General features: G+C 35.8%; 1 protein-coding gene across 1 annotated transcript in view; it reads right to left on the minus strand.

Moving 5' to 3' along the window:
- Nucleotides 1–16,761, minus strand: part of lama4 (laminin, alpha 4) — a 116,790-nt gene that overhangs the window by 28,475 nt on the left and 71,554 nt on the right. Inside the window, exons 22-31 of the mRNA XM_039657000.2 lie at nucleotides 14,514–14,659; nucleotides 10,271–10,433; nucleotides 10,010–10,143; nucleotides 9,220–9,391; nucleotides 7,472–7,603; nucleotides 7,229–7,371; nucleotides 6,990–7,119; nucleotides 4,368–4,505; nucleotides 3,830–3,963; nucleotides 3,550–3,708 (exon numbers count right to left, since the gene is read on the minus strand). Coding sequence (XP_039512934.2) covers nucleotides 3,550–3,708; nucleotides 3,830–3,963; nucleotides 4,368–4,505; nucleotides 6,990–7,119; nucleotides 7,229–7,371; nucleotides 7,472–7,603; nucleotides 9,220–9,391; nucleotides 10,010–10,143; nucleotides 10,271–10,433; nucleotides 14,514–14,659 — 1,451 coding nt within the window. The remainder of the gene's footprint in view (nucleotides 1–3,549; nucleotides 3,709–3,829; nucleotides 3,964–4,367; nucleotides 4,506–6,989; nucleotides 7,120–7,228; nucleotides 7,372–7,471; nucleotides 7,604–9,219; nucleotides 9,392–10,009; nucleotides 10,144–10,270; nucleotides 10,434–14,513; nucleotides 14,660–16,761) is intronic.

A 16,761-nucleotide genomic window follows, 5' to 3' on the forward strand; every position in this document is an offset into this window, starting at 1 on the left:
ACGCCAGCTCTCTGTGTCTTTATTCAGTGCACACACCCCGCAAATCTAACGTAACATACCCCATGCACACCGTTTGACCATTTTAAACTCAAAATGACAAGAAAAAGTCAAATGAAAACTGACTAACTGCAATGCATTCCAATGGACGTGGAAGCAGAGAATGTCTGAGTGGATTGGGTTAGCTGCGCACTGTGATTGGTAGGGCTGGGTATTGAGACAAATTTCACAATTCGATTCGATTTTGATTCTCAAGCTTGCAATTCAATTCGATTTCGATTACGATTCGATTCGATTCAATATCGATTATTTTGGATATCAGTTACAATAAATGGCAATTTTTCTCAAGGGAATCAAATCTCTTAAATGCTGTAAACTATGGTCTATATATAAAGTCTAGTTGTAGCCTACTAGGCTTCATAACCTAATATGAAGGTAATAATGATTTGAAAGTTTTGTAGCTACAAACACTTAAATTACACTTTTATTTATTTTTATAATAAGAAGATTATATGAAATATAAACATTTAAACAGTGTTGGGGAGTAGTTAACTACAAGTAGCGAAGCTACTAACTTAACTACATTTTTCAGTAGCTTGGCTGTAGCTCAGTTGCTTTTTAAACAGTGTAGCTTTTCCAGTAGCTAACTACTTTTAGCAGCAAGTAGCGGTGTAGCTCAAGCAAGAGCTACATTGTGTTTGTCGAGCCTGCGCGAATCAGCAAGATGCTATATTCTTCTTGTTAGATTGCAAACTCATATTTCTTTTGCCATTACCGCCACCTGTTGTTTAATCACGCATCTTGCGGCTAACAGTTCACTGACGTACAGAAGTGTGTTGACACACACATGATGATGGAGCAAGACGTGACGTGACGGCAGATTTGGAGGATGGAGAAACAACTAAAGTTAATTACCCATGGCATTATTTGTCCAAGTTTTATGAGAAAATGTTCTATGCAATTTACGTTGGAAGTATATTTTGTTCTTGCAATGTTGTTGGCTATTTGTTGCAATTTTGCACTTTTGACAAACATTCTGAGATATTTGGGTGTTGTGTGTAATAAAACAATACTTTTTGAGATCATAATTTTATTGCATTGTTTTAAACACTAAATGTTTTACAAACATTTAGTGTTTAAAACAATGCAATAAAATTATGATTTCAAAAAGTATTGTTGTCCCCTTCTGTCCTTCCTCACTTATTAAGTTATTAATAATATACGTTGTTCAGAAAAGCAAAAGTAGTTTCAATGTAGCTAGCTACTTTTTGATAGTAACTTGTAGTGTAGCTAACTACTTTTCTAAAAGAGTAGCTTGACTGTAGTTTAACTACTTTAACTTACTAGTAGCTTGTAGCTTGTCAAACTACAGTTTCAGAGTAGCTTCCCCAACACTGCATTTAAATGGTGGCTGTCATAAAAACTTGCCAGATTTATTCAAATATGCATTAAATATTGAAGAACACTAACGAGTGTGGACTAACAAGTTTATGTGGGTTTTCTGAGGTAAATATGACGATGACATTGATTACAAGCTGTTTAACTGACGTCTTTCCACGGTTGAAACGCAGATTGAGCGAATCAATGTGACATGATACGGATTTCGATAAGTTGTACTTGATCTTTTAACACACTTTCAGATGCTCATTCATGTTTATTTGGCGCTGTAACTGGTATTATTAACCCGGAAGAGAGATCAGCGCCAAAACGGCAAAACGTTATTTTTTTTTTTAATTTCTAAAGAAAATGGACGTAATTTGAAAATTGAGACTTTGTTTCATATCAATAGTAACAAAGGACAAAGATTATTGCGATTTTTTTGGATGCGCGCAGCCGCTATACAATGTCCCATTCATTCAAATGAAACAGGATGACTAATCGATTAATCGTTTAATTTCGAGAAATCGATATTTATTACCCAGCCCTAGTGATTGGCTCATCGGTTTTGAGGGCGTGGCTTAGCCATAGGTCAATTATGTTTGAGGTCCACCTGTGTTTTTCCAGAGTAAAATCGACTAAAAGTAACTACTGTATAAATGAAAATGATATGGCAAAAATATTGAAGGATTTGTCCACTGATTTGGGTGAGATTGGGATTTCTGTAGTTATTACTGAATTTTTGAAGATATTACACATTGAAAATACAAGACTTACAGTATCTGATCAGTGCAGGCTAATAGATCGTTTTCCTGCAATCTGCTAATAATCACGTCATTTGATTGGCCTCTGCTGATCCTGCAGCCAGTGAGATTGCTTGCTCAATATTTAAATAGTCTGGTTCAGTGTTCACTCAAGGCTAGTCCTGCATCGCTGTCAGAGTTCCTCTGAACCTCTCCACCTCCCCAGCTCCACCTGCCTAGATATCTTAGCAGTTGCAGCATATCTTACATGCTCACAGTAGCATGTCTGTGTTTCTATAGGCAGTTGCAAATCCATACTTGCTTTCCAGCAGCATGCATAGAAGATCAAGTCTGACAAGACCAAATACATTTACACTGTCATCAAATACATTACTTCCTAAAAGAGAGTTACTTCCTACTTAGAGAGTTGGGTAACAGTTTATTTTGATGGTCCCATTTGAGTATTCCATTGACTTTAAGTAACGTTGTAGGTTTAGTTTTACCTTTCACTAAACATATTTACATATACAGGAAATCACAATGGAAGATGAGTTCGATATATATCTAAATATGTTTAGATCTTCACAGTGAAAGGTAAAACCGAAATCTCTGTGTGAGTGACGTAGACGCAAAAAATGATCACTTCTGGCGCATGCGCAGACGAAGTGCCCGTCAAATGGCTGTGGTTACACGAGGTAAAAAGGATATAAATACTGTTCGTTTTCTCACACAAACCGCTCATTTCGTGTCTTAGACCATCAATGTGTACTTACATTTACGAGTTATTCAATCATGTTGAATTTGGACTTCTCTGTACATGCTCTTTGGGGTGAACCATGGGTGGACCCCCTAAACCTGCATTATATGACTGATAGACAAGAACGGTTTGACCGAAAAATATCAAAATTGAAAATACTGTGGAAACAAAGACACCAACATCTTGGATGCCCTTGAGGTAAGCTAAAACATATCAAAAATTAATTTCAAAGTGAACTATCCCTTTAATGACAGTTGTCACAAACATGCATAAAACCTCCTTCATATTCATAACATGTTTGTCATGTCATGATTATGAAGGTGTCATGTTAGTCTTATGCACACCCCTTCAAGTAAAGTGTTACCGTGATTCTCAACTGTGTTTCTGTTGCTCCTTATACATTCATATTTTACATGTCTCATGAATCAAACACTCCTGGTTCAGGTCAAAGGTGCATTACTACATCAGAAGTACAGCATTAAGTGAGTGTGTCAGAAAAAGGAGACATTTAAAAAGTGAAGTGTTGGAGGGCTTGGGAAAGATTTGAACCACCAGATCAATTACTCAGAGGATCCCTGTACAGAAGATTTAAAACACAAGTAATTTGCTGCGTAGTGGTTGTTTGAGAAAAGCATATTTATTTTAGTCCATTTTGAAACAGGCTGTATATGTTACCTGCTAATGTAAGCATAACTGATGCACCCCGTGAAATTTTGTGTGGAACTCGTAGGAGAGCCTCCATAGTAGAAGGTCTTTGGGACGTTATCTGACTGAGACGTGGAAGCCGGCTTCTTCTTTTCCAGCTTGTCTTTGTCATCAATTATAAGTTCATACCTGCCAAGAGAACATGGATAAATAGTTGGTGTAATACATTTTTTTACATATAAGGACACCTTGTTAGCTTCAGAACTTTATCTGAGATAAACAAAATGCCGAATGTTGTTCACCAACTTACTTCTGGTCGGTCACTGAGGCAACTAAGAAATGGGTCCGTCCATCATTGTAATTCTTCTTATGTGATTTGACTCTGGTTCCCTTGGACTGGAGCACCACTGCACCATTCTCCAATGAGAGAGAAAACTCATCCAACTACAACAGAGAGAAAGACTTGGTTGATCTGTGACATCTGTGGGGTGGTGATGACGCAGTGGATAAGGCACATGCCTTTGGTGTGAGAGACCCAGATTCGATTCCACTGTGAGACATAAATGTGTCCCAGAGCAAGACGCTTAACCCCTAGTTGCTCCAGAGGCATGTGACCTCTGACATTTATAGCAATTGTAAGTCGCTTTGGATAAAAGTGTCAGCTAAATGAATAAAATGTAAATCTGTGACTCCTTCCTTCCCATAGCAAGAAGGAAAAGCCTTGCAATAAAGTCTTGGATCTCTTTTTTCTTTTGTTTCTTAGTTTAGGATTAGCTTCTCCACCAGTTATAGGTTAGAGACAGAACAAGACTTGACTGGGTAAAACATAGTAACTAAAAAGACTATACCCCATCTCTGTGGTAGAATAGGAGTCCATTGGACTGTAGTGTTCTGAAGTTTAGTCCTCCCTCAAAAGACTGGAATGGTGAGATTTTAGCTGTAGAGCCCAGATAGCCTTCTCCCGTGAAATAGGCCGTACGGGACATCTGCAGGTAAAAGACAACCAGATATGAGCAAGTTCTTTCAAAACAAATTCATTCATTCATTTAAAAAGAATATTTTTTATACATAGTCAAACAGTGCAAAGACGTAATGCTATTCATAATGCTGAAAAAGTTAATAAAGCACATATGTGAGCCTGGCAAGCAGTCATACTTTCTCTATAAAAAGACACTTTTATCCAAGTTTTATGTGATCAAAGTTGTCACAGTTATGTTCCATTTAGTTTTGTTGGTAACACTTTAGAATACGGTTCCTTCGTTAATGAATAACTACACAAGAACTAATGAGTAACACAATATTAACAATCTAGTAACTATTATTAACTAACAAGAAACTCTGATTAACGAACTAGTAAGTAATAGCACACAGACGAAAGTGGTAGTTCACTATTAAGTAATCAATAACTACTATTTTTTTAATACTTCCCAGAGAACTACTGAAAAAGTTTATTAACAATCTAGTAACTACTATTAACTAAAAGAAACTCTTATTAACAAATTAGTAAGTAATAGCTCACAGATGAAAGTGTTACTAGATACTTCTGTGGGAATTACTAATTATTTGGATTCGTATTATAAAGTGAAGATCATTGGAACTAACTAGTAATGACTCAAGTGTTACTAAAGACATTTTCTAAAAGTTACTAAAGTTCACCAAAAATCTCAAACATTTGCACAAATCATGACTAGATCATGTAGTAACACTTGAGTAATTACTAGTTACTAGTCTTACTAACGTTAGACTAAGATCTATGTGGTAGTTATACAGCTCTCAAATTTAATCAAAAATATTTTCATTTGTGTTCAGAAGACGAACGAAGGTCTTACTGGGTTGGTACAGCATGGGGGTGAGTAATTAATGACTTAATTTTCATTTTTGGGTGAACTAACCCTTTAACAATGTTGTGCTGAATGATTCATGTAAATACTGTAGCACCAAACGGTGATGGGTTTATCACGTTTACACTGTGACCTGTACATTTTTGCCTGGAGCTGATGCTTTTCATCGACCTTCTCAACAATAAAATTATTAATATAACCCTCCAGTGCATAGTTAATGCCCTTTAGGTGACTTCAAGATGATATATCATTTTTCTGTCCTCAAAAATCCCCAATTACCTCCCGTGAAATGTCTCCCACTGTGACAGCTGCCATAGCGCCCGTGCCGTGTTTGTCCGAGTGAATGGAGGGGGCGTGGCTTAGCCATAGGTCAATTACACATCGCTACCTAGTCGACCGTTCGCTGAGATTTGTTTTCATGATAATCGAATGTAAAGAGTTTTATCTCTAAAAACTTTTTAGCGTATACGCTAGTATATGAGGGCATTTGATAAGTTAAAAGAAATCGCTAGTTAATACCACAAAAAAGGCTCAAAATAGCCCCACACTAACACAGTAACATAATGAGGGTCCCTACATGCAAAACGAAGCATTGAGAACTTTGTAAGAGTACAGACCGTTTAATAAGAAGATATTTTATAAAGACAGTACACTTCGTTTATACGGGGGGCGCCATCTTTGGAAAACAGTCTCGACAAGTTGAACCACGAACGCCGCTCATACAGTTCAGAAGTTCACCGAACTTCATACAGTTCAGATCACTTGGCACGTCGTTCGTGGTTCGACTTGTCGAGACTGTTTTCCAAAGATAGCTGCTGCCTATCAAAGTAAACAAAAAAAAAGCCAAAAACATATATAATTCCTATGCCATCTAAAATAATTTGCCAACACTATTGCTGCGTCCCAATTCACATACTATCCATCCTAAATAGTATTCGAAAATAGAATTAGTACATCCCAAATCGTTTTATGTTGAAATGAGTGTTCTAAAGAGACCTGTATGGTCTTCTATATCCGGTCAGAATCCGAAGTGCAGATCGATGCACACATATGGATGCACATGCTAACGACTGATATTGAACTACAAACACGAGTGAAAAGTGTTAAGAAACTACACACATGGAGGACGCGCGAGTCCGGCGGTTGTTTTAGAGAGGTTTAGATAAAGGGGTTTCAGTGATTAATTATCAGTATCTAACCTGCCGAAAATGTATTTATTCAATGTTGGCTACATTATTATGTTGCATCTGCTGCAGCATTGTGAACTTGTAAAGATACATGTATAGCTATTAACTTTTAAATGCATCATTACATTCAAATCGAAAACACACGAGGAGAGACTCTCCACGAAAGACCCAGGACTGGCAGATGGTGCTAACATTTCTCTCTGAAATGGTAAGAAATTATATTAGATTGAATGGAGAATTTTAACTGTGACGAGATGGTTGAGTGGTGACAGGATGCACGCGACTGAGCTGTCTGTTAAAGATGACGAAGTAGTATGTCCCAAAGCTTGCCTACTCTTTTGCTACACACTTTTCTTCACAAAAAGAGTACATACTTTTAGGGCATAGTATAAGTAGGTGAATTGGGATGCAGCCAGTGAATTTAGACGGGTGTGTTACATACAAATGATTCCTCAGGACAGCCACTGCTGATACCAATGGTTCCTGGCTCCTCCAAGAGATTGAAGTCCTTTTTCTGGAACTGGAAGCCCTTCACACAACCCTTCAATCCCACCAGGGATGACAGTTCTGGCCTGGGGAACATTCAAATGGACGGGTTCAATGTTGGAAATGAATACTGCTAAGTTATTGGATCAGCCTCTCTACCTGATCTGTGCAGTAATATGTAGCAAAGTTTCTCACCTCGAGAGCAGAATGCTAGAAGGAGCTCCTCCAATATAGATATCAGAGAATGGTAAGGGTTTCTTTTCACTTTCCAAGGACTTGACATGGCTTCTGTCCACTAGCAGAATGATTTTCTTAGAGTGATGATAGATCACAGACACCTGAGACAAAATTTCCAACAGGGTGTTAAAAGATATGAAATTTTGTGTTTAAAGATATGACTTGATGAAAGCCCTGGAAATGGTATCAAGAAAGCATTGCCTCATGATATCGCGCATCGTTGATCTGGAGTTTGGCCAAGTTACTCTCCATGACGACAGGACCATTAGTGAAACCAAAGTCGTACATCAGGCGGAGAAATCCATTTTTCAGCTCCAGCACGAAAAAATTTGTCTGTGGAAACCCATCATGAATGCATCAATATATATGCACAGAAAAACAATATTAATTTCACATTGCTGTAGTTCGAATGCCTCATGCCTCCTCTAGAAAACTATTCACACATCTATCATATGACACGTACTGTAACATACAGCAGCCTGTGACTCCTGTGTTTTAAGCTTTCAAATTCTTTACATGTCAAAGCAACCTTATCCAGGTCCCTCTCTTACATATATGCGAAAGTATAACGTATTTAGTTTGCATTGTATTTGTTTTCTTTTTGTCTTATGCTAAAATGCTTCATTTTTTCCACATCAATCTACACTCTGGCTCTAATAAACAATTAAATTGCTATCAGATTGCACATGCTGTAACATTTCATGACTGAACTAGTCATTTATGGGTAACACTTTATAATAACTACACGCTAATAATCATTAGTTATGCATGAGTAAACCATTAATTCATCATTCATAAAGCATTAATAGACATTAATAAGCAGTTCATAAATACAGCTATAAATGCTTTCTTCTTGATTTAAAAGCATATCTATAATTTGTTTAATAATTGTATTTTCATCCTTTATTAATGATCAATTTATCACTTCTAAATGAAGAATTGCATTTTTTATAAACCAGTTATTTAAGAGTTGTCCGTGGTTCATACGATTACTTAGAGCGAGTAAGTAAATGATTAATAAACTATTTAAATGTACATTCATACATCTTATTATTCAGACATATAGTCATGGTTACTTAATGTGTTAATAAATGCTTTATTAACATGTATTAATGCTGTAATTAAGGGTTAATTTGGGTAGTTATAAAGCATTTAGTAGTGGTCAGTTAACTATGTTCGTGAGCTCATCTAAAGTGAGGACTAGTCATGCCTTGTAAAGCATTTTTAAAGGCTGTTAAATATTTCTATGTTCAGTATCACTGCGTTGTGTTTGTTACATTTTACTGTTTAGAAGATTGACGAGTCTTTAAATCGTCTTTATAAATGCTTTACAAAGCATGAATAGCCCTCACTTTAGATTAGCTCACAAAAATAGTTAACTGACCACTAATAAATGCTTTATAACTACCTGTATTTACTACATTTACTTACACTTTCTAAGTGGTCTCATAAATGACTGACAACTCTTAAACAACTGGTTTGCAAATAATGTTATACTTCATTTAGAAATTATTAATTGATCATTAACAAAGTATGAAAATACAATCATTAAACACATTATAGATATGCTTATAAATCAAGAAAAAAGCATGTAGCTATATTTATAAACTGCATATTAATGTCTATTAATGTTTTATAAATGATGTATTAACTGTTTACTCATGCTTAACTAATGATTAATAGCGTGCAGTAATTATAAAGTGTTACCCATTTATGGAACACTTTGCAATGGTTCCATTTGTTAACATTAGAAAATTGAAATCGAAAATTGTTTCAGAATTGTTTCTGATTGTCTGTCAATGTTTTTATTATTCATCAGCTGGAAAAAAATCTTTCTGAAAGTGAATCAAACAATATTGTTTCTCTGTGCCAATAATTTCTTCATACATATACTTTTTCAGTTTTCCAAGAATCAATCCAAACAACATTTATAATGAAACTATATTTACCTCATTGACCATGAGGAATAGAATGCCGTTGTTGGCAACAGTACGAACTTCGATATCAAATCGAGTAACAATGCCAATTTTGCCTCTTCTCTCAATCTTGTTGACTAAAGCAAAGCCGCTGCCATCAAACAAATAACTTGTCACACGACTCTGAGAGAAAGCCAACTTATGCCTGGAAAAAACAGAAAGATTGCAATATGTAAACAGACCATATACAGTTAAAAGTGCCAATTTTGACCTCACTCAAGCTTAGGAGAGAAAGATCTGTGAAATATCTGACATTTAAAGGGAAGAAATGCACAAAGCAACGACAATAACAATATACAGTAAATGAACTACCGGCATAAAGCACAGCTATAGATCTAGAGCTGAGCGACCTAATACCTACTAATTTGCATATTTACTAGGCTAATGATACCTGAAATTCTCTGCTTGCAAAATAAGTAGAAGACCATATATATCACAATATTGCTGTGATGAATTTAAGTATAAAAACCTTCAAACATGTCAATAAAACTAATAAACATTTCACATTATATTTGTAAATATGTATTTCAAGCGGGCTGGTAAAATCCAGCGACAACTACATTTAGCGAATATTTGAATGCAATCCTAGGAGAACAGTGGGATGGGGTCCCGGATAATAGTAATGGTCAACCAAAATGCATAAAGTGAATGTGAATATTAATTTTTTACACTTGAAAGGCGGTATGAAACTGTTCTGCCCCTGCTTTAGGCAGTCTTTACCATACTGTTTAAGGTTTAAAGCATGAATGGATGCAAGGTTTACCTGGGACAAGGCACTGATGCGGCAACATCCATTTTGTGAAGCTGTTTAAAGTTGTACAGACTGATGATATCACTGTTCAAAGTCTCTAACTCGATGCATCCAACAAAAGGAGCCAAGCTTAAAGCTGGAGGAATCTGGAAGAACATGAGAATGCATCAGAATGTGTTACGGTGAAAAAAATGATTAAATCATATCTTCAATTTCCCCATTTGTATGACCTATCTGAGACATTATCTTAACAGAAAAAAAAGATTGTTGCACCTTCACATCAGGAGGAACTCCTCCTACAATGAAAATATTGTCTTTAGGGTCAAGGTCAAACATGGAGTCTGTCCCAGCCCCCTCTCCTTTCTGGATGAACTTCTGCTCTGCTGTGGTGTCTTGACTCGGGACCGTCAGGAACACTTTACCATGGCGTCCCAACCTATCAGAAAGGGTAAAACCACTGATTATAGATATATTATTCATAGCAAAACTAAAACTAAGTTCTATATACAAATATCGGCATGGACTTAACTTGAAAAAAAAACATTTAACATGTATTTGATGAAACCTAGCAAGAAAAGCAACACAAATTGGTCTACATACACACAGAGTTTTGGGATTGAGGCACGACTCTCGAATCGTCCTGTTCAGCTGACAGTCGCTCTTCGAATACAGTTTGTACAAACACATAACTTAAGTCAAGCCCCTTTTCTATTCTCGCTATAGTGACCAATATCCCCCATAACCACAACGAAAAAAGTTAAACAGAAGGGGAGTCGCACCACCATATGGAAAGAAGCGTAACTGGATGGAGAAGCATAGTTTACTGTAAAGCTACGTCTTCGTTTGTGCTTATGATTTATTTAAAGCTGCAGCCGTAGTTTTTCCTCTATGAACATCTCTGTTCAAAATCTGCAATTGAAGAGTTCAGATGCAAAAGCCTCTAAATGCCATTTGAAATTTTCTTCTTTAATGATGATTTTTATCAAACTTGTATATTTAGGTTCAGTAATTTCACTTAAATAACAATTAATAGGTAATTATCATTGCAATTTAAGTGAAATTACTGAACTTAAATACATAAGTTTGATAAAAATCATCATTAAAGAAGAAAATTTCAAATGGCACTTAGAGGCTTTTGCATCTGAACTCTTCAATTGCAATAATTTGCCAAATTATTAGGGCTGGGTATTGAGGCAAATTTCGATTCAATTTCGATTCACAAGCTTGCAATTCGATTAGATTTCGATTACGATTCGATTAGATTCAATATCGATTATTTTGGATATCAGTTACAATAAATGGCCATTTTTCTCAAGGGAATCAAATCTCTTAACTAATGCTGTAAACTATGGGAGTCTAGTTGTAGCCTACTAATATGAAGGTAATAATAAACTGTTTTATAGCTATACAAACACTTAAATTACACATTTATTTATTTTTATTATAAGAAGATTATATGAAATATAAACATTTAAATGGTGGCTGTCATAAAAACTTGCCAGATTTATTCAAACATGCATTAAATATTGAAGAACATTAAGATTATAATGCATATGTAATATGGTGTATATATTTAGCAAAATGCCCCTCTCTAAAGTTATTTTTTCTAGCTGACTAACGAGTTTATGTGGGTTTTCTGAGGTAAATATGACGATACATTGATTACAAGCTGTTTAACTGACGTCTTTCCATGGTTGAAACACTGATTGAGCGAATCAATGTGACATGATACGGATTTCGATAAGTTGTACTCTATCTTTTAACACACTTTCAGATGCTCATTCATGTTTATTTGGCGCTGTGACTGGTATTATTAAGCCGGAAGAGAGATCAGCGCTGCTGCTTCTCCAGAGCAATCTCACGCCACAGTGCCAAAACGCTATTTATGTTTTTGAATTTCTAAAGAAAATGGACGTAATTTGAAAATCGAGACTTTGTTTCATATCAATAGTAAAAAAGGACAAAGATTAATGCGATTTTTTGGATGCGCGCAGCCGCGATACAATGATCCATTCATTCAAATGAAACAGGATGACTAATCGATTTTTGAGATTTAAGAATCGATATCGGTTCGTAAAAATGAGAATCGATTAATATCGAGAAATCAATATTTATTACCCAGCCCTACAAATTATCATCTTTATGTGAGTTGTGCCTCGACACGGCACAGCGTGGATGAATCCAATGTTTCGAGGAGGGTGTGTGGCTGTCAGTCATCGCGCCATTGTGGATACTGGCATTGGATTTATGACCAACATAAGGATTTTCACCGGAAAATGTCATCTGAACAAGTAACATCCTGTTCTGTATCATCATGTTCTAAGAGAAAAAAAGCATTGCAGTAAATTGTGCTAAGTAAATCTAACGATCGCTTATCATATATGGGGCGGCAGTGGCTCAGTGGTTCATGTAGGTTGTCTACAAACCGAAAGGTTAAAAACATTAGCATTGTGTGACGACATTTAATTCCCTTCTGATATGTATCCTTGTTTTCACATGCCCGGTTGCAGTCTCTAGTTTTCTGTAGCCACTCCGAAGTCCGAACGAAGTCTTTTGCATTTTACAGCGGCTGATGTCCGTTGTCACTGGTGATTGTCGTTTAAACCTTTTCGGATCTGCCATCAAATTATCAAGTGTTGTGAGAAAAGTCTACAAATCTCCACCTCCAGCATCCTCACACACAATATAAGCTACTAGCCGACTCTCCTTCTTTATGTGTACAGATGTGACGTAATGATACAAAGACATGCTCAAATCTCCCACAGAAATCCATCAGTACCACTGGAATTAAAAACAATAAGCTTAACATTTTGAATCGAGTTAAGGCAATTAGATAGCTTTGAAAACTGGCTGCTTGTGTACTTGCTCAAATTTATTTTGGATAGGTTTTAACCCCAAAAAGTTACGGACTAGAGCTTTAAAGTACATTTTTATATTGGTTTAATAAAAAAAAATCATGGTTTCCACCAGTTAAACCAGTTTAAGGGGTCCATGAGGGGCTGCCACTTTAACTTTCGTTTTAGTGTTTGTTTATTTTATGATTGTTAAAGTCTGTGAAACGTTCACCGGATCCCGCCTCCTTCTACACTGAACAACATACATCCCTACAATAATATTTTTTTAACTTGACACCATAGTGTTGTGCAGAACATATATTGGCTACTGACTAGCTTTACTGACTCAAAAATCAAAAATTGTAGGTTAAATTGATTTTTCTTTTGCTTTTTTTAGAAAGACATCACAATATTTATAGTAAATGACTAAATGAAACATTGACAAATAAAATGTTCTTAGCTTTGTTGTAAGTGAAAATTCATATGAAGAGTTCAGATGCAAAAGCCTCTAAGTGCCATTTGAAATTTTCTTCTAGAATGATAATTTTTATCAAGCTTGTAAATGTTACTTAATAGAGGTATTTTTTTTGTTAGCTTTTTGTAACTTAATTTAACCATAAACAAAAGCTAAATTAGCTATAATATTAAATATATGAAGAGTTCAGATGCAAAAGCCTCTAAATGCCATTTGAAATTTTCTTCTAGAATGATAATTTTTTATCAAGCTTGTATATTTAAGTTCAGTGATTTCACTTAAATGGCAATGATAATTACCTATTGATTGTTATTTAAGTGAAATTACTGAACTTAAATATACAAGTTTGATAAAAATCATCATTAAAGAAGAAAATTTCAAATGGCATTTAGAGGCTTTTGCATCTGAACTCTTCATATATTTAATATTATAGCTAATTTAGCTTTTGTTTATGGTTAAATTAAGTTACAAAAAGCTAACAAAAAAAAAACCTCTATTAAGTAACATTTAGGCTTATGAGAAAATAGGTTGATTAAGTATATGGTCAGTTCATTGTGGCTTATAAAAACCGACAACATTATTTAATAAACAGTTCCAACAAGGTCATACACTGTAAAAAATATTGTTGGTTTAACTTAAAAAAGTAAGTAACCTGGTTGCCTTAAAATTTTAAGTTCATTGAAATCGAAAAAGCGAGTTAATACAATGAAGGAGAATGATTTAATCATCAGAAACTCAAAATTATATGTTATCTGAACTAAATAAATTATTTAAGTTGATTTGACAAAAAAAAATGATGTGATTACTAATCATGAAAAGATTTTTTTTACAGTGTAAGTGAAATCTTGAATAACCGACAGTGGCTTTAAATTTTGTTTTTGTTTATTTTATTTTAGTGTATTTTGGTGTAATTAGAGAGCAGCAGGATGCAGCACCGGTGGAAAAGAGCAACTGGACCTAAAAGCTTCAGACCTTATTTTCATAACTGAAACCTCTAATGAAAAACTCTGTGAACAAAACATTCCTGGAGCACAAGTTAACAAATCTTACTCTCAAATCCTGAACATTTGTGCGGTAACTTTATTTAGACTTACACACATAGTTGGCTGCTGTGTGTGTGTGTTTCCTAGGTTCCTAGTTTTTTTCCTCTTAGGTCTCTTAAATAAAACCACTATTCTAGATCAGATGTTGAAAGCCGTTATTCTACCTCTCCACTTTAACAAGATTGAAGACAGGAGGCCAGGAGCTGACCGGCTTTGAACTGAGTGGAATCTCCACGTCCTCTCCTCCCAGATTGTACACATAAACAAGATTATCGTTCTTTATGGCCAGTCCCATGTAGTCCTTACGACCCTGCACACACACACAAGTAGAATCAACATTTAACAACACATTCCATTGCGAGAAAAAGAGTTTTTAAGTATTTTTATAGCTCTATTTATTGAGCCATTACATTTATGATGCAGATGTCATGTGGTTTGGAACCAAACATTGCAAAGGGGGAGGGAGATGGAAAAGAACTGGGCTTTTAGGTTTTAATTAGCCATCTTAATTAAAACTTTGACCCGCCGTAAACTGGGTAAACTTATAAAATATAGAATGAATACTCAATTTTGCTGAACAGTTTTATTAGTACCTCATCAGCTCTTTGAATCAATGATGGTTTGTTGGAACCTGAGAGCAGATTGACAGGACTGGTCAACAACAAGGGATACGGCATTATTGCATTTTGTAATTGCATTCCATCTCTGTTTTAAAATCGTTTTTATTTAGCTACATGCGATAGACTGTCTTCTTTGGCGTGTCACTGCGCCATATTTTTATTTTTGTGGTTAGGTCACATGTTAACTACGAGGAAGGAGCAACCTCAGTGGCAGGAGGGATGTAGAGGTCAGTAAGCTGGGCTGAGTTGAGTGGGGTGACTCTGGGACGCCAGAGTCACTGTTGAGCCCTCTTGACGTGTCATGGGTTAGTCAACGAAACACTGAGGACAGAAGGTGCCCACTTGAAGACCCTAGAGATGTTCCCTACTTCGCTCAATCCAGACAGTTGTTGTGTTGGTCCACTGGGTGACCACACTATAGTTGCAGCCGTCGTGTGTGCTGACGCGTCGTGTCTGCAGCCGTTAACGCCGGAGTCGCACCACCATATGGAAAGAAGCGTAAATGGATGGAGAAGCATAGTTTACTGTAAAACTATGTTTTAGTTTGTGCTTATCTTTGCGAAAGCCAAGTACAAATCAGCATGAACCCACTGAGCAAAGTGATGTCCAAAAGACGTCTTTTAAATGTGGCCATTGTGGACATGTTTTCAACATAACTTATGGCCTCATTTAGACAATTTATACTGTTTCTGGACCAAATAAACACTCTTGGGATGCATTAAATTAAAACTCATGGTTATTTACATTGTTTAGATGTGGTTTAGATGGTGATATTTGCAGTGTTGGGGAGTAGTTAACTACAAGTAGCGACGCTACTAACTTAACTACATTTTTTAGTAGCTTGGCTGTAGCTCAGTTGCTTTTTAAACAGTGTAGCTTTTCCAGTAGCTAACTACTTTTTGCAGCAAGTAGCGGTGTAGCGCGAGCAAAAGCTACATTGCGTTTGTCGAGCCTGCGCGAATCGACGCGATGCAAGGATATTCTTCTTCTCGTTAGGTTACAAACTCATTTTTTGCCATTACCGCCACCTGTTGTTTAATCCCGCGTCTTGCGGCTAACGGTTCACTGACGTAAAGAAGTGGGTTGACAGTGACACACCCATATTATGATTATGATGGAGCCAGAGGTGACGGCAGATTTGGATGATGGAGAAACAACTAAAGTTAATTACCCATGGCCTTATTTGTCCAAGTTCAATCGGTATTTTTGAGAAAATATTCTAAATGCAATTTATGTTGAATGTATATTTTGTTCTTGCAATGTTGTAGGCTATTTGTTGCAATTTTGCACTTTTGACAAACAGTCTGCGATATTTGAGTGTTGTGTGTAATAAAACAATACTCTATGAAATCATAATTGTATTGCATTGTTTTAAACACTAAATATTTTAATTAAAACATTCATCAGACACTTATTCAGTTATTTATAATATATAATTTATAGCATGTTATAATAATAATATGTAATATAATATTTATAATATGTTGTTCAAAAAGCAAAAGTAGTTTCAACGTAGCTAGCTACTTTTTGATAGTAACTTGTAGTGTAGCTAGCTACTTTTCCAAAAGGGTAACTTGACTGTAGTTTAACTACTTTAACGTACGAGTAGCTTGTAGCTTGTCAAACTACAGTTTCAGAGTAGCTTCCCCAACACTGGATATTTGTTTCATTTTAACTCACCATTGTGGTGATCAGTGTTTGCTTTAGTTGGGCTCTTGGTCCCAATTCTTCTTACTTTAGCTTTTCTTTGGCTGTTGTAACTGTTTGCATAACACCATTGATTGTGCAGAGA

The sequence above is a fragment of the Pimephales promelas genome, chromosome 13 (genome assembly GCF_988280905.1).
Source record: "Pimephales promelas chromosome 13, fPimPro1.hap1.1, whole genome shotgun sequence".
In the NCBI taxonomy this organism is placed as follows: Eukaryota; Metazoa; Chordata; class Actinopteri; order Cypriniformes; family Leuciscidae; genus Pimephales; species Pimephales promelas.